The 25,676-nt window shown below is 40.4% G+C and overlaps 1 protein-coding gene and 1 pseudogene across 1 annotated transcript; both read right to left on the bottom strand.

Moving 5' to 3' along the window:
* Positions 1-5,158: 5,158 nt before the first annotated feature.
* Positions 5,159-8,490, bottom strand: LOC118360572 (biglycan-like; annotated as a pseudogene).
* Positions 8,491-15,175: 6,685 nt separating this feature from the next.
* On the bottom strand, positions 15,176-23,397 carry si:dkey-6n6.1 (uncharacterized protein LOC100170811 homolog). Its single transcript, XM_035739669.2, has 10 exons — positions 23,144-23,397; positions 22,738-22,863; positions 21,046-21,194; positions 20,177-20,666; positions 19,783-19,898; positions 18,481-18,616; positions 18,146-18,303; positions 17,407-17,546; positions 16,318-16,644; positions 15,176-15,908 (listed from the first exon to the last, which is right to left on the bottom strand). Exons 1-10 carry the CDS (start codon positions 23,298-23,300, stop codon positions 15,716-15,718), a joined length of 1,992 nt encoding a protein of 663 aa, XP_035595562.1. The 5' UTR covers positions 23,301-23,397; the 3' UTR covers positions 15,176-15,715.
* Positions 23,398-25,676: the final 2,279 nt, after the last annotated feature.

Below are 25,676 nucleotides of genomic sequence, written 5' to 3' on the forward strand. Positions count from 1 at the left end.
AATTCAGGCCCTGTTATAATACTTGTAAACTAGACAGTCTTTGCTTGTTAAGTGCATCCTTCCTTCCTCTCTCTCTTGAACTAATCTTTAATCTAAACATGAAATGGATCATTTGTTTATGACAAGAAAAACATAAACAGGAGTATGTTTTTGGGTTATGATAGGTGATATGCAGCTCATAACAGAGGCATTTACAAATTAGGCTTCAAGATGGGTAGCCTATAACATCAGGACATCTTCCTGATCGCACCTATCCTATACATTTAATTCAATATAGCCTACACAGTATTAACAGTATATATGATGTGGATTTTAATCTTTGTTTATACAGGTACAGGTAAGTAAATTAAGAAACAATTAATGTTTACAATGACAACTTGTCTGTCCAAACAAGAACCTATTTGAAAAAGAAAGTAACAGGCTGATGTAGAGAGAGCGTGAGCTGTATTTGGGCTGGATCCATGGATTCTGCGGTGCAGAGACGAGAGCTGTACTCCCTGCGCCACGAAAGCTTTAGGCCTGGAGGCGGAGGCAGAGCCTATTTCCATTCACACCAAGCACCAAATGGCAACAATTCCTTACAAAGGCCATCCCACAGCTACCACCAATGTAGCCTAATATGCACTATACTTTACTTGTGGTTAATTTAAAAATAATATAGACGCAGGCTACTGATTAAGGAGTGAATCCACACTGGAAGCTTTACTTCTTAACACACACTACAGTTGCCCTGTAGGACACCTCATCCAAATACCACACATGTCATAACAAAATCATCCACAACTCAAAGGCCAAATTATTTCATATTGCACCAATACATTGGCAACATTTAGCACATTTAGTCAAATAGATCACAGTTTATTAAATATATTATATTTACCACAATGTCTTGGAAAACATCTGTCCCGTCTTCACACTCCTTATCCTTGGTTCTTCTGGGAATCTAAAAAAACAACAACATAAAATTAAAATTAGCTTCTCAAATATATTTATTTTATGAATACTTTGTGCCCAGAAAGTCCTTGATATGCATCTCTAATTTTGGTCCTGGCAGTTGCAGCCAAGCAGTTACACACACGATTCAATCTCCAGGACTGGAGATTTTTATTTGTTATTTTTATTTATCCTTTATTTAACTGATGGAGACTCCAGTTCTACTGTATATGTATGGTTCAACTTACCTGGTTGCACACAGCTTCTACATATCGTACAAAGGCAAAGTGTTCACAGTTGAGTGAGAATAGTCGGTATGGGAATAATAAATGTTCATCAGAGCATCAAGCCTCTGACTTATCTTTTCCTGTGATGAGGGCTGGTGACCTCCCAGTTTGGGAATAAAGATGTACTTGAGGGTCATAAAATAGTAATTACATAAAAAATAGTTGTAAATTGGTTGACTCAAGACTTTATGGGTATCATTAACTCTAAATATCAATATAAGAACTCTGTAACACACCAATCTTGTATTACCCTGTTTTCACATTCATGCCTCACCTGTCACTGCAAAATGGATTATGTGTCCATCTTCATCATATACACCCAAATGTGAGTATCCAATAGGGTAAGAGAATTCGATCAAGTCTCCAAACTTGGTAGCTGACAAAATGTCATCAATATGTACAGAACATACCATAAGCAATGCATTCAAAACTTCACCCTATGACAGTTTACCCATTCGGTTTAGCAGCAGATTTGACATTGTAAAAACAGGTGCAGATTGGTAAAGGATTTCACTCTATTGTTCTTGCAATTTTCCAACATTCAATCAGTAGGTTTACTGTAGTCTAGTTATAGACTTGCAGTGCTTAACTTTTTTTTAAAGGACACACCATACAGTGCCTTTAGAATGTATTCACACCCCTCAACTTTTTCCACATTTTGTTGATACAAGCTTAAAATGAAATTGAGATGTTTTGTCACTGGCCTACACACAATACCCCATAATGTCAAAGTGGAATGATGTTTTTTGAAAATCTTACAAATGAATGAAAAGCTGGGGACTCTAGAGTGGCGCAGCGGTCTAAGGCATCACTACAGACCCTGGTTCACTCCCGGGCTGTGTAACAATCAGCCGTGATCGGCAGTCCCATTGGCCAAGCATCGTCCGGGTTAGGGGAGTGTTTGGCCGGGGGGGCTTTACTTGGCTCATCACGCTCTAGCGACTCCTTGTGACGGGCCGGGCGCCTGCCGGTTGACCTCGGTTTGTCAGGGGAACAGTGTTTCTTCCGACACATTGGTGCGGTTGGCTTCCGGGTTAAGCGGGCGGGTGTTAAGGAGCGCGGTTTGGCGGGTCATGTTTCGGAGGACGAATGACTTGACCTTTGTCTCCCGAGCCCGTTGGAGAGTTGCAGAGATGAGACAAGATCGAAAAAGGGGGTAAAATAAAGCTGAAATGTCTTGAGTCAATAAGTATTCAAGCCTAAATAAGTTCAGGAGTAAAAATGTGCTTAGCAAGTCACATAATAAGTTGCATCGACTCTGTGTGCAATAATAGTGTTAAACATGATTTCTGAATGACTACCACATTTCAAACACAGATTCAACCACACAGAGCAGGGACATTTTCCATTTTGTCACAAAGAAGGGCACATATTGGTAGGTAAAAGCATACATTGAATATCCTTTTGAGCAGGGTAAATTTATTAATTACACTTTGGATGGTGAATCAATACACCCATTCACAACAAAGTTACAGGCGTCCTTCCTAATTCCTTTGCCGGAGGGGAAGGAAACCGGTCAAGGATTTCACCATGAGGCCAATGTTGACTTTAAAACAGTTACATAGTTTAATGGCTGTGATAGGAGAAAACTTAGGATGGATCAACAACATTGTAATTACTCCACAATACTAACTTAAGTGAAGAAAAGGAAGCCTGTAGAGAATAAAAATATTCCAAAACATGCATCCGGTTTGCAATAAGGCACGAAAGCAAAACTGCAAAAACGGTGTCAAAGTCATGAATACAAAGCATATGTTTGGAGCAAATTCAACACAACACATCACTGAGTACCACTCTTCACTTGTTCAAGCATTGTGGTGGCTGCATCTTGTTATGGGTATGCTTGTCATCGGCAAGGACTATGAAGTTTTTTTTTATGATAAAAGGAAACACAATCGAGTTAAGCACAGGAAAAATCCTAGTGGAAAACCTGGTTCAGTCTGCTTTCCAACAGACACTGGAAGACAAATTCACCTTTCAGCATGACAATAACTTAAAACACAAGACCAAATATACACTGGAGTTGCTTACCAATATGCCATTGAATGTTGCTAAGTGGATTAGTTACAGTTCTGACTGAAAATTGGCTTGAAAATATATGGCAAGACTTTAAAATGTCTGTCTAACAATGACCAACAACCAAACTTGACAGAGCTTAAAGAATTTAAAAAAGAATAATGTGCAAATATTGTACAATCCAGGTGTGCAAAGCTCTTAGAGACTTAACCAGAAAGAGTCACAGCTGTAATCCCTGCCAAAGGTGAATCTAAAAGGTGACTCTAACATGTATTGACTCAGGGGGTTAAATACTTATCAATATATATTAGTGTTTTATTATTCATTATTTTTTTTACAAATGTTAGAATTTTTCTTCCACTTTGACATTACAAAGTATTTTGTGTAGATCGTTGACAAAAAATTACAATTTAATTAATTTTATTCCAATTTTGTAACACAAGACATTTAGGAAAAGGTCAAGGGGCATGAATACTTTCTGAAAGCACTGTACATTATAGACCTACATCTCATCTGTCATGAAACGATACTGTAGGCTACATAGGCCCACTATTTTGTAAAGTTGGTAGTTGGTCAAGAAATAAACTATAAGAGTGATTTATTAATAACCTACTTTCAAAACATAATACACACAATAATACACACACAAACAATTCCTTACCTGCGGCAGAAAGATAGGCTACAGTCACACAGTAAAGCTGACAGGTGTTTTCGCACGTTAAATAAAATGCAAGTTGGGCAATGAATTTCACCACTGACTGTTGTAGAACACAATATTTTCTTAGTATATGAGGCTATGTAAAATATATTATAGCTCACCTGCTGCATGTAGTCCATTATTGTGTCAATAGTTTTGACCATTACATCTTAGCAGATTTGGTGGCAGGGCGTGTTTTTTTTAGTTGAAGGGAAAGTCGTTTGTAAATTATGTCAGTGACTCATTAATGTTTGGCCCGTATTTGTATAATTGTCAGGCCTATTAAAAAGTTAGCCAGTCTGCAAGAATATTGAGAATATTCTAATAGGTGGGATAAAATAGTAAAATATTGAAATACCTAGAAAAACATCTAATGACATTCATTTGTTGAAGAAATCACAAGATTTCATAAAAAGCTCTGCAAAATGTATTCTAAATCATTTCCAAACACATCATAACAACAACATTTTTTTAACAAAGTTTGTGAGTGATCAATTCTTCTGAAGGTGATTAAAGCTTTCAACTGACAGTTTGTATTGTTCTTTTATATCCAAAACATGAGATCAGTTGTCAGATCAAAGGTCAGTTGAGATCAAACAAAACCAAACAAAGAAAATTATTTATTAATAATCATGGTTGACCTTAAAATGAGGGACAGGTTTTTTATCCTTAAAATTAATCACTAATCACATAATATAAATAATAATCTTCAGAAATGACTTTGTCAAGCAACAAAAATAACTAGGGCTATGATGGTGAAAACCTGGGAAAATGTAGGGGTTAGTGGGTTAAACTCTTCCTTGAAGTCCCAGAGTGCACATGGTAAAATGTCAAAATGCTGAATTTGCAAGTATGAATGTGCTCTATATTAAAGGGCACTTCATTTAACTGACTATTAAAATGCATTATTGGTGCTAAACGTTTTACTTAAAATATCAAAGGGACGCAAAAGGGACTCATTTCGTGGAACGACCCGCCTAACATTTGACAAAAAACAAAGTCTTATCGAAATACATTGGATTGATTGATTGAAGTGATGAGGATGAAGCATTTTTTCCCAATATACAATATCGCCCACCCCATGCATGCAAAACAGACTTGTTTTAGTTATCTATCTTTTACGCTACGTCAGACTATCAATTCATTGTTTTTGAACTGTGTAACAAAGTAATTTATTTTACATCTGAGTTGCATGTATTCCTCCCCAGCTGGTGCCTCTCATGCACTACTTTTTGTGGTTGCCAAACTGTACGGCCATCCTGTTGCTGACACAGCGGAAGGTGGCCGACTCCACCTCCCAGTAGTTGATTGGCTTATCAAAGAGACTGATCCCGTTCTTCACACCAAAACCCTCAGGGCAGAAGTCATTCATGTCAACCTGGCTGATGTTGTTGGAGTGAAGGTTGACCATCTGTTTAAAAAACATTACATATATCAACTGTTATCAACATAACATAACATATTAAGTGAAATCACCAATGCTGATGTTTAAAAAACATTACAGATATTAATTGTTATTAACATAAGTGAAATCACTAATGTTGATGTGATTGATGCTGCTTCACAACCCCCTCCACACTTTACCTGCAGATACTTCATTCCAGCAAGGCCTCCAGGGACATTGGGGATCCGGTTGTTCTCAAGATGCAGCTCTCTCAGGTTTTTAGGTAATACAGGCTGCCGTGCTCAATGTGGTGAATGTGATTGTAGCCTAGACCCAACCTAACACCCACACACACAAACACACACACACACACACACACACACACACACACACACACACACACACACACACACACACACACACACACACACACATTTAAATTGAGTGATTGATGAGACAATGAAGGGCAGACCAACTAGAGAAGGGGTCCCTAATTACATTCAGTCATGGGCCGATTTTTCCTTGACCGAATGGTCGGGCCACCGAAACATAGTTATTAATCATTTGTACACTGCAAATTGACCGCAACAATCCTAAACAGATATAGTATTTGACAAAAACAGAATCATTTCAAATGTTGATGATTACATTGGGATACGATCATATATGCCTCTCCATTTTTTCGTGGGAATACTTGGAATCAGAATTCCTAAATTAAAATCCCTTTCAGCTAATTTCCTGGTGATTACTGTATTTTATGTCCAAGAACGAAAATTATATATAAAAAAATCTTTCAGATGCTCAAATCAAATCAAATCAAATCTCTGTACAACACTTTGAGATATCAGCTGATGTACGAAGGGCTGTATAAATACATTTGATTTGATTTGATTTCGGATGCTCACTTATCTTCAAAGGAAAACATTTATAACATTTTTTTTAAAGCATATAAGTAACAACAGCATAATAGAAGAGTAATCAAGTTGCACAACAGAAACTGTCGGGTATCATCATGATACCCTCTATTGATACGCTCTATCATGATCTCATGATACCCTCACCCTCTATTGCAGGGTTCCCCAATAGGCGGCCCTCATGCCAAATTCGGCCAGCGGGTGATTTTATTTCCCCACCAAAGTTTTCTGAGCAATGAAAAAAATATATAGATCTACAGCATTCATAAACTCCTAATAAATGCATAAATGCGATGGACTTTTAGAAACTCTCAGACATTGAACACCCTCTTGTAAAGCTACTTGTCCAGACGTACCTGTGCACACCCTAATATTGCCTTAGGTCTTCTAGTTCAATGGCTTGAATTTGATTCTGATCCAAATGCCATTCATGTAGACCCTCGGGGAGACTTGTATGGCGAAGGAGAACAAGTGACCGATAGATTCAAAGGATTTTATCAGTGGAAATGTGTGGGAAGTTGCAATGATAACGAACAGAACACTAAGCAGAACACTCCGAATATAATTATTGTAAAGGTTATGCCATGCTTTCTACCTTTAGGGATGCCTGTGAGTTTTGCCTCAGAAATGCGAAGGAAGGTAAGTTTGAGAACCATCAAAGGCTCCCGGCTCCAAACCACTGTTCTGAATAGGATTCCTCCCATCTCTTTAGGAGAAAATATGTGTTTAAGTCAATGCCAATACCCGCTCCAGTACTCAAGCGGCTAGATGTAGACTTCAAAGACCTTTAGATGTTAGATATGTTTTGCTGTTCCCATATCTGGTGCTAACACATAATAAATATGGCCTAAGGTCCAACTATAGCTTGTCATCTCACCAATGCATTTCATGCTGCCCAGGCCAGAGAAATCTCCAGCCGCCACCTTCTGGATATAGTTGTCATGGATACGGAGCTCCACCAGGGAGGAGGGCAGGTTCTTGGGCACGGCTGTCAACTGGTTGTGGGAGAAGTAGAGCTTTTGCATCCTTCTGAGGGGCATGAAGGCCCGCAGGTGCACCCTGGAGATCTTGTTTTTCACCAACACCAGAGCCTGAGAAAAGAGGGATAGGTCATGAGGAGACCAGCCACCCTGACCCAAAATAAATATATACAAGCATTGTTTTCATTGTAATACTAAACCATGATATATTCAAACACAGATACGAATCAACCCATTACCATTATATTATAAGTTATGTACTATATATAGTAAACAATATATTATTTGAAGACACAGCATAAAAGTATTTATATTTTCAGTATGGACACTGAAAGGGGGCGCTACTATGGAAAAAGCAAAGACAGACAAGTGATGTATCCTTCTATTGAAATGCCAGAACTCTCTTCCACCATTTGTGTTATGACTGTTGGTGCTCACATAGAGGTTGCTGAGACCCTTGAAGTCATCCTCTCTTATCTCTGTGATCTGGTTGCTTTGAAGGTCCAAGAGCCTGGTCTCCGGGGGGACGTCATATGGCACATAGTGTAAACCTGCAGATCAAACCACAAGAGATTAACTTACTTGCTTGACTTTACACACTTTTCCACATTCTGTCAGTTCACAATGATTACAATTCAGTTGTAATATAAACAATTGTTATTGTTGCTTTTTAAAAAGTGTTAAATCTATGAATCATGACAATATACCTCTTGGACACACACAGTATGTTCTCACTCTTAAGGTTATGTCTGGATAATTCCACAAGTTAGAATTTATCATCATACTGTAATTTGATAAATGCTGAGTAATTCTCTGGCTATGGTTTGCATGCATATGTTGCACTTTGTTGTTGTTTGTGTGTGAGATGTCACCATATAATTAGGAAGACACCAGATACCCCAGACTCCACGTAGCACTAAAAAGTAACATGCAGTTGTGCAGTGTGACTGCTGTCTACACGTTGACAATTGTATGTTTAGTGTGAAGAATCAAGAATATAATATTGTGACTTTGTATCTTTTAACTCACCCAAGTCAGAGCACTGCACAACCTTCTGGTTACACTGACAGCCGAATGGGCAAGTAGGCTGTTCTGGTTTGTAGTATTCCTCAACTGCTGAGCCCTCCTCTTCATCGTTCATCATCATCATCATCAGCCCCTCTACATCGATGCTCTTCCCAAAGTCCAAGAAGCCCTTCTGCTCAAAGGGCAGTGCCACAGAGGGGGTGGGTGGAGGGGTGGCACACAGCAGGAGAACAACAACAGAGAAGGGAATCATGGCTAAGCCTTTTGTTGAAGAGAAATCACAAGAGGAAAACAAAAAAAGCACAAGGAAAATGAACAGCAGTCAATAAAGAGCCGCAGTTATGAATCCGGCAACTATTTAACTAAATTCTTCTACCATACAATTGGAGAGTTGCTCCTGAATGTAAAAAATCTATTATAAACTGGGTGGTTTGAGCCCTGAATGCTGATTGGTTGAAAGCGGTAGTATATCAGACCGTGTACCACGGGTATGACAAAACAATTATTTTTACCCTTCTAATTATGTTGGTAACCAGTTTATAATAGCAAGAATGCACCTCTGGGGTAAGCAGTATATGACCAATATACCACACACCCTCAGGCCTTATTGCTTAATTAACTACCAGTTAGAAAATAAAACAATACTGAGGATCTCTAGGCTTGGATTTGTGTCCCCTGCTCTATGGTGTGATTAAAACACACACACTTAGGCAGTTGCTGGTTGTTTCATCCTTAGTGGATGCTGTATTTGCCCTTTAAGTGGTGAGACAATACAAAATGGTTTATTTTGGGCATATATGTTCAATATAATTTGCTTAGCTCACCAGGAGTGGTGGGATTGTATTGTATATACTGTAGATATTGAATGAGAAGAAGTTTAAAATAACAAAAATGTATCTCTCTCTGTTTGTCACACACACATACCAAAACTATAGCTAGCATTGTGTGTTATGAGTATCAGTTATGAGTAATCTCATAGTCAACATTGCCACTCCAGCAAAAGTCAGTCCAAAACAAATAGTAATCAGGGACAAAGAGTGAAATACACCCTGGCTTTCATACATATGTTTGTTAAGCTTCAATCTCAAGATGTGATCTATCATAGATGTCATAGGCGTTCTCACTTAAAAGTCAGTCTTACTCTTCCCATCAATTTTGGGCTTGGCATAAGAGGCAGTACAATCATGGACCATGGATACTATGTGGTCTTTGGGTCTGTAACTACTACACTGTGTGCCATCAGTCACTATGTATTAGCAGCATAAAAAAGTCAAAGTCAATTAGTATGATATGTTTTAATTTGTGGCTGTCCATCATCCATTTCATTTGATATGTTACGAATTTCAATGTGTACAATATGTTACGAATTCCAAATCTTACAATATGTTACGAATTTGCAAAATGTATGATATATTAAGAATTCCAATTGGCTGTGTAGCTACAGTAGCTGGCTCATGCTAACATTAGCAAGGTGGCTAACTTGAGCTAGGTTAGGGTATGGGTTAGTGTTGGGGGAAATTATAGTTGAAATGACTAATTATGTATACATTCCAATCAGAACTGACTAGTCCAAATGCTATAATGTACTGTACATATATGAATTTTCTCTCTTGCTCCCATTCCCAATTGTATATAATGTAGTCAGGAGTTTAGTAACAATGACGGTCTGTTCCTTGTACAAATGAATGTACTGTCTCCAGGTGGCAGGAACGGACTATCTCCAGACTGTCTAGAATGCTGATTTATACTGACTGACCTTGACTTCAGGCGTGGAGCGAAGGCTCGAGAACTATAGGGCCTCTCTAAGAGATAGAACATTTAGAAAACGCTGACGTCATTTTCAGTTTATAACCTGTGGGAAAATGTGTATGTGGCAGTACTCTCTTGTAATAAACGCTGTTACCTGACTTTTAAGACTGGTCTCGATCTACTTCATGCATAATTAATGAATTTACAACTCATTAATGAAATAGAGAGAGTGCAAATTTGATTTTGGCTATAAAACATATAGGAATTTAGAATTCCTCTAACAATTGGTCCTTCGATCCCGGCTCTAAATACCCCTCCCTGTTATCTGGAGGTAGTACGCTGAAAATCGTGCACGGACAAGTTTTTGACTCGTTTTACTAAAAAGACCTGACCTCTGAATTGAGGTTAAAATTCAGGCCTGCGTACTACCGCAGAAAATCAGGAAGGGTGACTAGATGCAACGAACAGTGCTTTTCCCAGTCAGCAGCAGCAGGTAAAGTAGCCTTTATTCTCGAATTTGGGAGGGATTATTTAGGATATTTATTGATTAAAATGTTATGAAGGAGTTGAATTAGATCAATAATAGGTGCTTGAATATTCTGAACAAATAAAATGGGTTTCTACCAGGGGTTTAAACCAAAATCGATAGGAAAGAAACAATTCTGAAATTGACCTGTGGTAAGGTGCGCTACCATAAATAAACTAGAGCTTAATAAATCCTGGTGTTGCAAGCCAGAAGGTTATTAAGGAGTGATATAGTACGCATTGGAGAATTAGGACGCTTGTTCCGTACAAATAGGATAGCCAATAATTCAAAAGACATACCTAAATAAAGATAAATTAGGCTTGGTGAGAAGGCAGGGTAATTCTAGGCGAACAGAATAATTGAACCTGTACAATGCTGAAAGAAATTAATATCAAAAGATAAGTGATTAGTCTAGAGTAGTGAGATATGAGACATTAATGTTGAAAGTCCCAAAAGGAATATCCTATGGGTGAAATGTGATGTCCGATCAAAAGTCTTCTATAGACGTGGTTCACAGGAGAGGTCAACTTAGTCTAGAGTAGTGAGATATGAGACATTAACGTTGAAAGTCCCAAAAGGAATATCCTATGGGTGAAATGTGATGTCCGATAAAAAGTCTTCTGTGGACGCGGTTCACAGGATGGAAAATACATACTGATTATTTTTAAAGCAACACACACATAGTCAGACAGAAAAAGTAACTAAGTAACGGTAAATTACAAATTTATAGAACTGCACACACATAGAATTTACAATTATATAGAAAGGCATAGATAAGTGATTAGATACCATAGCTACTAGTAACGGCAAGGAGGTATAATGGAGTTATAAAGTCGAGAAAAATGGATAAGGTGAGTCAAAAGAAAAATACAAGATGTTTTAATTGTAACGAAATTGGACATTTCGCCCGGGAGTGTAACACTCCCTGCAAAAGTCGTCAACAAGGTTGTAATTTAACTGTGGGGAAAGTCAGAGGCGACAATCGGGTAAAGAAAGAGAAGGTTTAGATACAAAGGGAGCGAGATTAACAAGAATTCTAACTGAGGGGAAACTTTGGGCGTTTAAATTGGGGCTATTTTCTGTTGTCTAGATGTCGGAGTAACAAATACAGATAACTGTAAAATGGGTAAATTTGCGGAGAGTCTCAGTCAATTCCATTGCGCTGGTAGTATAGTGGTGAGTGCAGCAGTCTCACCAACGGCAATCCATTGTTTGGTTCCCGGCCGAGGCAGTTAACTAAAATTGATTTTAGATTGTAATTGACCTATTTGCATGTTTTGCCTGAAAAATATGGTCGCCAGTGTTTGTAAAATATATGAAATGAACGTTTATTATGTGTTTTAGATAGAATTGAAAAAAGAAGTAATTAAAAATAATGGCGAGACAATTTCGATGTAATACGCTATTTTGCCCAAAATGATCTGGTGGAACAATGTATTGAGATGGGAGTCGTATTTAAATAAATGTATCATAGAAGAGAAAGTCACCTAAAGTTAAATGTAGGGAATAACGGAGAGATATGATACAATTTCGGGCTATCCGGATGTTATAGCTATTTATGAATCGACTGACATATGATAAGTTTAGCACAAAACATGGTACGTTTAAATGTTAGAGTATGGGTTGGTTTTACTTTGATGATTAGAATTTAAAACTGAACGCAATCTGAATAGGGAATATATATCTACTTCATGCATAATTAATGAATTTACAACTCATTAATGAAATAGAGAGAGTGCGAATTTGATTTTGGCTATAAAACATATAGGAATTTAGTATTCCTCTAACAGTTAGGGGTTAGGTTTAGAGTTTAGGGTTAAATTTAGGGTTAGGAGTTAGGTTAAAGGATTAAGGTTAGGGGAAGCGTTAGATAACATGCAAGTAGTTGCAAAGTATCTAAAAAAGTAGTAGGTATTGCAAAGTTGTTAATTAGCTAAAATGCCAAAGTTGTCCGTATTGAGATTCGAACACGCAACCTTTTTGTTTTTAAATGTTTACTTTATACACCTAGCCATCCACCCAAAACAGCTACCCTGCGTTAAGTAACCTTCTGTCTTACGTAACCAGACATTTACTTTGTTATGTCTAGTCTATGAGGCCAGGCTGGAGGGGCAAATTTCTAAATACAATGAATGAGATGGATGACAAACAAAAATCACTTATTTGCTGTTAAATTAAATCCTTAGTCTATCATTTTGTAATAGATTTGTCTTCCTGCAGTGAGCACTTTAACTACAGTATGGGGTGGCTCAAAGTTTTGATTGTTTGTGAAATTATCCGTGTTTGTTCTGTCTCAAGGGAAATTGATCAACAGCTATAAAAGGAATATATAACCTGTAGGCTTAGTAGGATTGCGTCACACCCAGAATTCTAAAACAAATCATTTAAATCTACATAGTCAATTTTAAATGTTATATATTACTTTAACAATCAAAAACATTTCAAATGCAGAATGTTCAACCAACTGTAATAAATCTGTAGCACATAGTGTCTTGTAACTGCAAATAATACTGAAAATATGATCATCTTTAAGTCAAGAAGATCAAATATATTTACTGTGACAGTCACGAGACAGCAAGACACTTACCGTAAAAAAAGATTTAAAAATTAAGTATGTGTCGAGGATTTTAAAATAAAGATGAATTAAACCTCAAACTGATATACAGGATAAGTGTTTTATTCCATGAAATGGTCCTTTATTTGTGAACCCATCTGCCAGCAGAGTCAGGACTCTGCACAGTACCTGTTAAAAACCACAGAAGGAGTTACCAAAAGTACACTGTTCAAAAAAATAAAGGGAACACTGAAACAACACAAAGTAACTCCAAGTCAATCACACTTCTGTGAAATCAAACTGACCACTTAGGAAGCAACACTGATTAACAATAAATTTCACACGCTGTTGTGCAAATGGAATAGACAACAGGTGGAAATTATAGGCAATTAGCAAGACACCCCCAATAAAGGAGTGGTTCTGCAGGTGGGGAAAACAGACCACTTCTCAGTTCCTATGCTTCCTGGCTGATGTTTTGGTCACTTTTGAATGCTGGCGGTGCTTTCACTCTAGTGGTAGCATGAGACGGAGTCTACAACCCACACAAGTGGCTCAGCTAGTGCAGCTCATCCAGGATGGCACATCAATGCGAGCTGTGGCAATAAGGTTTGCTGTGTCGGTCAGCATGGTGTCCAGAGCATGGAGGCACTACCAGGAGACAGGCCAGTACATCAGGAGACGTTGAGGAGGCCGTAGGAGGGCAACAACCCAGCAGCAGGACCGCTACCTCCGCCTTTGTGCAAGGAGGAGCAGGAGGAGCACTGCCAGAGCCCTGCAAAATGACCTCCAGCAGGCCACAAATGTGCATGTGTCTGCTCCAACGGTCAGAAACAGACTCCATGAGGGTGGTATGAGGGCCCGACGTCCACAGGTGGTGGTTGTGCTTACAGCCCAACACCGTGCAGGACGTTTTTCATTTGCCAGAGAACACCAAGCTTGGCAAATTCGCCACTGGAGCCCTGTGCTCTTCACAGATGAAAGCAGGTTCACACTGAGCACGTGGCAGACGTGACAGAGTCTGGAGACGCCGTAGAGAACGTTCTGCTGCCTGCAACATCCTCCAGCATGACCGGTTTGGCGGTGGGTCAGTCATGGTGTGGGGTGGTATTTCTTTGGGGGGCCGCACAGCCCTCCATGTGCTCGCCAGGGGTAGCCTGACTGCCATTAGGTACCGAGATGAGATCCTCAGACCCCTTGTGAGACCATATGCTGGTGCGGTTGGCCCTGGGTTCCTCCAAATGCAAGACAATGCTAGACCTCATGTGGCTGGAGTGTGTCAGCAGTTCCTGCAAGAGGAAAGTATTGATGCTATGGACTGGCCCGCCCGTTCCCCAGACCTGAATCCAATTGAGCAAATCTGGGACATCATGTCTCGCTCCATCCACCACAGACTGTCCAGGAGTTTTAGTCCAGGTCTGGGAGGAGTGGGAGGAGATCCCTCAGGAGACCATCCGCCACCTCATCAGGAGCATGCCCAGGCGTTGTAGGGAGGTCATACAGGCAATTGGAGGCCACACACACTACTGAGCCTCATTTTGACTTGTTTTAAGAACATTACATCAAAGTTGGATCAGCCTGTAGTGTGGTTTTCCACTTTAATTTTGAGTGGGACTCCAAATCCAGACCTCCATTGGTTGATAAATTTGATTTCCATTGATAATTTGTGTGATTTTGTCAGCACATTCAACTATGTAAAGAAAAAAGTATTTAATAAGAATATTTCATTCAGATCTAGGACGTGTTATTTTAGTGTTCCCTTTATTTTTTGGAGCAGTGTATTTTAAGCCATAACCAAGAATTGGTCCAGTCCCCTTTTCATTGCCACTTTTGTTTGTGAGAGAGCGAGAGATTTTAAACTTCCTCATTAGGTTGAGAACTACAGTAAATACACCAATTACAATCCAACCACCTCTGGTGAGCTAAGAAAATTATGATATATGCCCAAAATAATCAATTTTGTACTATCCAAACACTTAAATACAGTATCAACTAAGGATAAAACAACCAGCAACTGCCTCTACCCAGTGCTGCTCATGTAGATTGTTTGAGCTACTAAGACCTACTCAGGCTATTTAAAGTAACCATAGACAATGAACAGCAATTATTTTCCATGTTTTATTTTCAAAATGTTTCATTACACAAGTTGGTCACAAAGTTGAAACAGTTGTTCATCAATTCATTAAAAAAACAACAGTGAGTCTAGAGTAGAGGGCACTACTATCAAGTAGCTACCTGGATCACCCTGGGTAACTTGCACATTCTGTTTCTTTTGATACATACTACTATCAAGCAAGATTAAAGTCACAAGTAAAACCTAACACTGCCTTACAGAGTGACTCTGTGAAACAGGTCAAAGACAAACACATAATCTGTCTGTTTACTTGTGATAATGAAGCCCACTGACAAAGGGCTGGTTGCATTAACATTGCCCTGGACTTATGGTAAGACTTAGGATAGAAGTCTAAGTTCACCTGTTGCATATAGTGTGGGTATCACAAGTCTGACTAACCTAATCACAACGCATCAGAGAAGACAATCAGAGACGTGGTCAGAGGGAATTATGTAATGAGGCACTAGGTCAAACCCAGGACAAACTGACAGGGGGTTGGAGAGAGGGGTGAAAGAGGAGGGAGGAGAGGAAGAGGGATACTAGTAATCTTCATGGTGGTAATCTTCCTCGTGACTCTGTGGCCCTAGTATGATGCTGTGGTAGGTATTGATGCAGGAGAGGGCAGTGGCTGGGATGAGGCGCCGGTCAATCAAGTTGTACTCCAGGTGAACGGAGACTAGGGGCGAGTCGTCGCTCAGGCGCGTGTCACACAGAGAGTTCAGAGGAACGTACCTGCAGGGAGGAGAGAAAAACAGACAGACAGCTGGGCAATTAGTGACCACTGATAGAAAGACAGAATATTCAGACAAGACAGAAGGACCTTTGACCCGATCAAAGGAAATAACAGAGAGAAAACAAAAATTACACAGTGAGATTACACGGTGAGATTCACAATAGATTTGGATGTGCCATTATGGTTAGAGACTGCATGTGGCTAACTGGCTATCTGTCTCTATTTCGAAAAAGAGTACAGTACTGTGCTCTTCTCAAAGTTGGTTTGTCTCCCAGTGGGATGAAGAGGACAGAGAGAGGAACTTAATTACGTTAGATAACGTTGTAGCTGAGTTACCAGATAACATTGTGGTTGAGTTACCAGATAACATTGTGGTTGAGTAATTTGTTAACGCTGTGGTTAAGTTACCTGATAACATTGTGGTTGAGGCGTAGGAGCTCCAGGCTCTTGAGCTTCAGTAGCCCCCTGGGGATGGAGCGAAGCTGGTTGTGGTCCAGCAGGAGTTCAGTCAGAGTGTTGTACAGACCCAGGAAGGACACATTATCAATGCCGTCGTTGGCCAGCCTGTTGTGGGACAGGTGCAGGAGGTCCAGTCCCGGTTTCATGTGGCCAAACACGTAGCCAGGGATCCGCTCAATCTGGTTGTGGTGCAGGTGGAGCTGCTTAAGGCCCACAGGGAGGAAGGAGGGAACATGCACCAGCTTATTGTGCGACAGATCCAACGACTCCAACTTTCTGAAATGGTAGGGAAAATACAGGGAGATCTTTTGCTCAATATGTGAAAAGCTTGAAGACATGAAGAGATAGAAGGTAATGAATGTACTGCATTATGTCTCCAATTGACAGAGATTTTCAATTTTACATCTATATTACGAGTCCACCTTTCCTTTAGAAGGCTGGTTCAATGTTTCCCAATCATTCACCAGAGGGTTCCATCATATCCATCACATCTATGCCACGATTTTGTAGTTTCAAACCACTAAGAGCCAGCAGTCCCTCCCTTAGGTTCTGGAGACAGTCAAGCCCAATCATAAAGCTGGACTGAGTATGCTGTTCCGCTGTGTAGCCAGCCACATCAGCACGTCCCAAAACAATCTCCCGCTGCTTTTCCCTCCTCTTCCCCCCCCCCTTTCTTCAAATATGCAATTAAAATTGTGCCCTGCAAACATATTTTCCACTCATTATTGCCACTCAAACTGGGAGACTAACACATGCACTGAGTGTCAGATGAATTACATAATTTCACATTTTGCTTCAGAATCCTGTATGCAATCATGTTTATATTCATATATTTTACTACATCGTTTGTCAAAAAATTATATTCAATACATTCATAAAGTAAATACAAAGGATCTGAAATACTGTATGTTTGCATTAATAGTCCCTTCAAGGTGGCGATCAAAACCAGAGTAGCAGTAATCAGTAATCATTGCACTGAACAACCTCCTAAATGCTGCAAAAGTAAGAATGGAGAGAGGTTGGGTTGTTGGGACTTACAACAGGTGTATCCAGGCCCTTGGGGCTATGCGGTCCTCCCGGATCTTGTTATAACTGAGGTCCAGAAACCTGAGGTTGACAGTCTTGTTAAGGATCCTCTCATGCACCTCTTCTATTCTGTTATCTGACAGGTGAAGTGTCTAGAAATACAAGTCGCAAAACACCTTTAGTATCCGTGTTTTTAGGGGGTTCAGGGGGACCTACCGTGTTGTGAAGGGGGTGAGGGGGACCTACCGGATTGTTAAGGGGGTGAGGGGGACCTAACCAGTCTACACACTACAGATCAGAGTTTGTGGTATGTATGGACCTAGCTTGCAATTACAAAAAACTATGCATGTTTAGTAAAGCATCAGAAACCTGTCATGTTACTACATTATTGACGAGTCTGTGGACTATACCAAGACGTATTTATGTTTTATTATATACTGTATATTTTGACTTTATTCAGACAGTGGGGAAATTAGGTGGGGAAGGCTGGACGCAAGGGTTGAACTCTGGTCTCCAGTGTGGAGTTGTATACGTGACGTGTGCCGGGGAGTGTGACCACTACGTCATGGCTCTGCACCCAATAAGCATTTCAAATAAGGGAAAATAATTTAGCTTGATTGACCCAAATGTCTCAGAAAGACATGCCTCCCCAAGCTAAACTCCTCTGTTGGATTGAGGCTACTTACTGCATGTCATTGGCTCCTGCATGCTCACTAAAGTGGCATCACAGGCACCTTGTCCAATCACTGACCTGCAGGGTCATAGGAAGCCCAGAGGGGATGGCCCGTAACTTGTTGTCCTCCAGTCGCAGATAGATGAGTTTCTTCAGGGGCCGGAAGGTCAAAGGTGACACATTCCCATCATGGAAGTGGTTATCCTCAAGCTCCAGTGTCAGCAGTTTGGACAAACCTGAGGAGAGCCACGTTTTCAAATCGCAACACGACAATATCAACATGTCAATAATATCTGATGTAGTTATTTGACTTGTTTTCCAGATATTTGTTGCCAAATGGGCTATGCCAACAATGCTAAAGTACTATTCTGCACATCCTATCAGAACAAATCTTTGTACACTCATTCACATACCTTTAAAGCTACTAGGTGTGAGGCCCAGGATCTTGTTGTCATTGATCTTCAGCTCCACCAGGGATGGCGGTAGAAACGAGGGGACTTTGGTCAGATTGTTGCCATCTAAATTCAGCCTCCTCAGCTTGGTCAGGGTCTGAAACAAGCCAAATATCCACCCACCTTAGAACAGAAGGTGTGCTAGAACAGAAGGCGTGCTGTGATGTAACCTGTGTCCCTCTCTCTATTATGGCCAAGCACAAGAACTGCAATTTTACCTTACGCTTCTACTTTGCTGTTTAAGAGATATACCATCAATGTGTGTTTCATTTGGTACACGGCCTTATACCAGTGTAACTACTAGCTGAATAACCTACATAATTACTATACTCTGTAATAGGCTTGTAGGCTATGTACATAATTGTGTTTTTCAATGGCGCAGGAATAGCAATTTAATTTCTCCAGCGATGGCTGTTCTCAGTGGGGATTTTATTGAATTCCACCTCGTCGTATTTATGAAGTTTCTCATAATGTGCTTTGTTATATAGTCTTTGTCAACTCTGAGATGTACTGCAAGCAGAGTAGTTGATAAACACTAATGTTCTCTCAAGGGAGTTTTTAGCACTGTGAGTTCTTGGCATCAAGGGACTATGACAACTGAGTGGGAACAGGTGAATGTTAGGACACCTTACCAAAAATTATTGTTCGGTTTTTAGTTGTGGCTTGTATGTTGACCGACGATATTCCCCAATTTATTTCAACAGCTAAGTGAGATTCAACCTGATGGAGCCAGATTCGACTTCTGCTCTTATGCGCTACCTGGGAGACAGCAGCAGTCCTTGCAGTCCAACTACAAGATGGATCATCTTGTTGAAACATTAGGCGCTACCTATAACTTAAATGACTATAACATGCTATAACAGGGTTTCCCAAACTTGGTCCTGAGGGCTACCCCTGAGTGCAAGTTTTGGTTTTTTGCTCTAGCACTTACACAGCTGATTCAAATAACCAACTCATCATCAAGCTTTGATTATTTGAATCAGCTTTGTAATGCTAGAGCAAAAAACAAAACGTGCACCCAGGGGAGGGATGCAGGACAGAGTCTTGGAAACCCTGTTCTATAACACTAAACTGTGACATATATTCCATGTTAATATTCTTTCAGAACAGACCGAGAGGAATCCAGGCAATGCAGCATGAGAATGGTCAATAGAGCCCTTAGTAACATAGGGCTGAGATGTGTAGGTGGGTCTGGGAGCGCAATAGAGGTCCAACTGGAACCAAAGACAAATATGTTGAGAAGAAATATGCTCCAAGACTCACCCGGAACAGGTCAGGGCTGATGGAGGAGTCGTCCAGCTTGTTCTTGCTCAGGTCCAGCCACTCCAGGTTGGGCAGCCCAGCCAGTGCCTGGTGAGGGATCTTACTGATCTTATTGTCTGATAAGAGAATAGAACACAAACTGACCCAGTCACCTCAAACAGAAAAACCTGGGCCCTCATGCTATTGGACCTGCATTAGTGTTTATGCAGTATCTTTGTGTCCAAACTATGTTTATATGCAACTGTGTATGCACCGCAAACCACATTTGATTGTATCGAAGCCATTATAGACAATGATAAATCCTTTGCCTTCACAAAATTCAAACTGATTAAACATTGCTTGACTATGCCAATTGTCCCTGTAAGTAACATGTGAGATCTCTGTATATCCTTACCTGCCAGATAGAGGGTCTTGACCCCCTGATCTGAGAGGATGGGGATGTGGGCCATGCCAGTGCTGCCACAGGTGATCAGAGACTCCAAGAGCAGGCAGCCAGCAGGGAGAGACTCCATGATGCTGTGTCTCCTGGGGAACGTGACCACAGGATGGCCTGGCCCCGGCGCCCTCACCACGGGTTTCCTAGTGGTGGTCTTAGTCAGTCGGCCAGTCACCATGGTGACTGGTCTCCCTGTCGGTGCCACAACCGGGTGCCTGTTGGCCCGCATGGTGGGCTTTCCCATGGCCCTGATGATGTAATCGTCATCGTCGTCATCATCATCATGCTCACTGTGGTCGTGGTCATCGTGATCGTCATCATCGTCATCGTAGGGAAGGTATGGAAGGCTGATCTTCGGGTCACGCCTCTTGGCCACAGGGACATCAGCCCTCCTAACCTCTGTCTTCACTGCCACTTCCTGTTTCTTCACTGCTTCTTCTTGCTTCTTCTGGGTGGCCACGGGTTTTACAACATAGACATCACACACAAAATATATATATTTAAAATGATTCTGCATTTGGTGACTCATTGTCCTCACAAATATCCCTGTCAGCCAATTCTCAGTCATAAACGCAGGTTAGTATTTTTCATCATGAATCTTGTCTTGGAGGCAGCTCTGCAAAGTGGTCGCTAGCTGGCACAGCCAAAGTCATAAAATATGATTTTAAACCTAACCCTAACCTTAACCAGACTGCTAACCCTAAGTCCCGAAATCGCCCACTTCTGCCTCCAGGACAAGAATGACAATAAACGCCAACCTGCGTCATAAACAACATTTAAAGCATTGTTAGTTAATTTGCCCTCTTTATATTCCCATGGGCCCCCACCACTTTCGCTGGAGTAACAGGCTGCTCCTCCTTCTGACTTCCTGCTCTCCTTTGGAAACTCTTGTTCCACTTTGGGATCCCCTCTTTGTCCTCTGCATTAGGGGAGGGCTTCTTGGCTTTGGGAGCCACTGTCTGCTGGTTGTTTGAACCTGAGGGAAAGGGCAATATATGTTAAATTCACATTTATACAGTATATGTACACATGTACAGTACCAGTCAAAAGTTGATACACCTACTCATTCCATGGCTTTTCTTTATTTTTACTATTTTCTACATTGTAGAATAATAGTGGACATCAAAACTATGAAATAACACATATGGAATCATGTAGTAACCAATAAAGTACTAGACAAATCAAAATATATTTTATATTTGAGATTCTTCAAAGTAGTCACCCTTTGCCACAATCGCTGTCGTGGTAGAAATGACCGGACCAAGGTGCAGCATGGTGAGCGTACATTTCTTTTATTGATAAATTTCGCCAACAAAACAAAGGAAACGACCATGAAGCTTACTTAGGCTATAATGCCACTAACAAAGACAACTACCCACAAATACAAAAGGGAAAAAATGCTGCCTAAGTAAAAAATGCAGCACTCCATCACTCTCCTTCTTTGTCAAATAGCCCAGTTTCATCATAGCGCTCAATGGTTTTTGCAACTGCACTTGAAGAAACTTTAAAAGTTCTTGAAATTTTCCACATTGACTGACCTTCATGTCTGAAAGTAATGATGGACTGTCGTTACTCTTTGCATATTTGAGCTGTTCTTGCCATAATATGGACTTTTTGTAACGGCTGTTGGAAGGAGTGGAGGACCAAGTTGCAGCGTGGTACGTGTTCGTCTTTATTATTAGAACTGAATACTGATTAGCCAAAATACCAAAGAGAATGAACACAAACCAAAACAGTTCTGTCTGGTGCAGAAAGACACAAAACAGAAAACAACTACCCACAAAACCCATGTGGGAAAAAGCTACCTAAGTATGGTTCTCAATCAGAGACAACGATAGACAACTGCCTCTGATTGAGAACCACAGGCCAAACAACAAAGAAATACAAAAATAGAAAATGAACATAGAATGCCCTACACATTTTACCAAATAGGGCTATCTTCTGTATACCAACCCTACCTTGTCACAACACAACTGATTGGGTCAAACGCATTAAGAAGGAAAGAAATTCCACAAATGAACTTTTAACAAGGCACACCTGATAATTGAAATGCGTTCCAGGTGACTATCTCATGAAGCTGCTTGAGACCATGTCAAGAGTGTGCAAAGCTGTCATCAAGGCAAAGCGTAGATATTTTGAAGAATCTCGAGTATAAAATATATATTGATATGTTTAACACTTTTTTGGTTACGACATGACTTCATATGTGTTATTTTATAGTTTTGATGTCTTCACTATTATTCTACAATGTAGAAAATAGCAAAAATAAAGAAAAACTCTTAAATGAGTATGTGTATCCAAACTTTTGGATGGTACTGTATGTATGTTCAATTCCATGCCCTGGTCAATTTGTACACTTTATGGCAGCATGGACCATTTCAACTAGAAGCTTCCATGAAGTCTAATAACCACAAATAAGAGTATAATCGTTCAATAACAATCTACAACTTGAATGATGAACAATAGGAGTGAAGGCAGACGTACAAACTGGCCGCTGTGTAAATGCAGCTGCAGCTTACCGGCACATGGAACAGGGTGACAGCTGACAGTTCCCATCTGACACTGGCACACAAGGCAGGGCTGAGGCGACCACATAGCCCCGTCAAACAGGGACATCCCATTCACCGAGCACTGCCCGCTGCGGCCTGCAATAGACAGACAGACAGACACACACATACACACACAGACACACATAGCATTACTCACCTGCACGACACCTGATCCACAGGTAAAGTACACATGAAACTGATATACAAGCCCCACACTCCAATTCAGTCTTAGAAAACTGAATGCAGTTCTTTGTGAAGCATTGTGGACCACCCTTGAATTGGGTAAATGATATAATCACAAAAACTAGAAGCACTGTGCACATTTCCTCCATCTAACATTCCACCACCCTTTTCCAAAATCATGTTGAAAACTTACCGGGGAAAACAGCATCATTAGTATCATCCGGTTCAGATGAGTCAGTTGCTACCAGGGGTTTGGACCTCCTGAGCTTCTCTGCTCTCCTGCTGGGCTTCCCACTGATTAGTGAGACTGCTGCGCATAGGCAGAGACATAGGAGCACTAATCTGTTCATGGTCAGCTCTGGACTCTCCTGGTCAGTCTTCCTTTGGACAGTAAACCCTTTCAAACTGAGTGTGAGGAATCTCAACTCCTGAAGGACCTTTATATACTCTCACCCCCAACAAATATTTTTTGGCCACACACCCCAGAAAAACCCCAAAGGTGAGAGGAGAGAGGAAGCAGAGGAGTGGGTGAAAAATGAAAACATTTTCAGGACAAAGACCCTCTTTCATTCCTTTTCAAGAACCACCTCTTTCCTCTCCGCCCCTAGCCCCTGGTATACCTAACAAACCAATATAGGAGGTCCAGTCAGAGACGGCTTATCAAATTACTGTGATGTCAACCAGCGGAGTGCTTTCTGACAGCCCAAACAGACATTCCCATTCCCATTGGCCACAGGCCAGAAGAGGTATAGCCCAGTATGGCCCAGTATGTACAGTATGTCCATGAAAGAAGAAAAAAATGATCTCTCAAAGCCCAGCTGGAATGAAAGGCTGCTTTGAGTTCAACACCCCCACAACCCAGCCCCACCACCAACCACTACCAGCCAACAGGACAGGGAGACACAGAGACCACACCCCTGAGAAATTCTTGGAGTTTTTTTCCTCTGGTTTGTGACCCTGCTTGACTGCACAGTTTCCCCCCTGTAATGTCCCCAGGGCCTTGCCTCTCCTCTGTTTACACACAATGCATGTAACTAAGACAACCACAATGTATGTCAACAATGTCAATTCATGTTTCCCGATATAGTAAGTTTAATATACATGAACTGGGAGTGGGATATGGTTGCAGCAGCACTTGCTGCATTCTGGGCCACATCTATCACTGGCCTCCTACCACTATTTCTCCCAGTATGACCCCTGGTTGTATTTCATGTCTAATTTCTTAAACATTTTTCAAAACCCCATCCAAATTGTCCAACTCCTACTCGATTGTGGTGTCCACATCCTGTTAGTGAGATTTAAAAAGGTGTGCCTGACACCAACCACTCAGAGAGAGTAAATACCAAACACTTCTACACCATCCTGCTTTTAGAAACAGACACCTGCTGACCTGCTGCCTGGCCAACCAGGAACAAAACAGACTGAGTATGCAATCCTAATGAGTAATCTGAGCATACGCCATAGATACTTATAGGATCAGATTTACTCAACGATTGCACTAGTTCAAAGTTTGCTAATGGGCCTGTATTCATAAAGAATCTTAGGAGTGCTGATCTAGGACTAAGTCTCCCCTTTTGAAAAGGCTAAACTGATCCTAGATCAGCGATATTACTCTGAGACAGTTTATGAATATGTGCCCCAAAATTTACTGGTAAAGGTCAATAAAAGATTGGGAAAATTAACAACCTTACTGCAAGTATAGAAAACAAAGGTGCAAACTTTGCACTGGCGCAAATTCTTAATAAATCTGTCCTTGTGCCTTTCAATGCACTGCATGGTCTGAGAATTCAGAAATCTTGAATATTTTCACAATGCCTTTTTACTAAGAAGGTGATTGGCTAAGAGGCTGACCTCAATATACCCTTGACAGCAAAACACAGGTTATTTGAGTCCATGTGAGAATCAAGTCTGGTTTGCAACACAATTAATTTACAATTGTTTTTATTGTTTTTTTAGAACATTTGTCTAAATATACATTATGCTTTAATAAGTACCTAAACCTATGTGCAGTATCTGTTGCAACAATAAGGAAATGACATAATTCCAGACACAAAATAACATGTGGCTAAGTAAAGTGCTCAAAGTAACTGAATTCATCCATCCCCATTATAAGTCCTGACAAACCTCAGGTTATTCTAGAGAGTAGTGTGGTGTGAGAGGAAGTCACATTTGCCACCCACCTTTCAAAATAGTATTTTTACTCAAGGCCTGGTATAGCACTTTCAGAAATGAAAGAAACCTGAAACCTCACTACATGCAAAGAAATGATGTTCACATCAGACATGGAGTACCAGTCAAAAGTTTGGACACACCTACTCATTTAAGTTTTTTTTTTTTTTTTACTATTTTCTACATTGTAGAATAGTGAAGACATCAAAACTATGAAATAACACATGGATCATGTAGTAACCAAAAAGGTGTTAAAAATATCAAATTATATTTGACATTCTTCAAAGGAGCCATCCTTTGCCTTGATGACGGCTTTAAACACTGTTGGCATTCTCTCAACCAGTTTCATGAGGTAGTCACCTGGAATGCATTTCAATTAACAGGTGTGCCTTGTTAAAAGATAATTTGTGGGATTTCTTTCCTTCTTAATGCGTTTGACCCAATCAGTTGTGTTGTGATAAGGTAGGGTTGGTATACAGAAGATAGCCCTATTTGGTAAAAGTCCATATTATGGCAAGAACAGCTCAAATAAGCAAAGAGAAACGACAGTCCATCAT

The sequence above is a fragment of the Oncorhynchus keta genome, chromosome 28, assembly GCF_023373465.1.
Source record: "Oncorhynchus keta strain PuntledgeMale-10-30-2019 chromosome 28, Oket_V2, whole genome shotgun sequence".
In the NCBI taxonomy this organism is placed as follows: Eukaryota; Metazoa; Chordata; class Actinopteri; order Salmoniformes; family Salmonidae; genus Oncorhynchus; species Oncorhynchus keta.

Excerpts from the sequence above, each read along its gene's own strand:
- si:dkey-6n6.1 (XM_035739669.2), bottom strand. The coding sequence starts at position 23,300 with ATGAACAGATTAGTGCTCCTATGTCTCTGCCTATGCGCAGCAGTCTCA. Across the intron at positions 22,864-23,143 it reads TAATGATGCTGTTTTCCCCG|GCCGCAGCGGGCAGTGCTCG; the intron begins GTAAGTTTTCAA and ends TGTCTATTGCAG. Across the intron at positions 17,547-18,145 it reads GGCTTCCTATGACCCTGCAG|ACACTTCACCTGTCAGATAA; the intron begins GTCAGTGATTGG and ends TTGTATTTCTAG.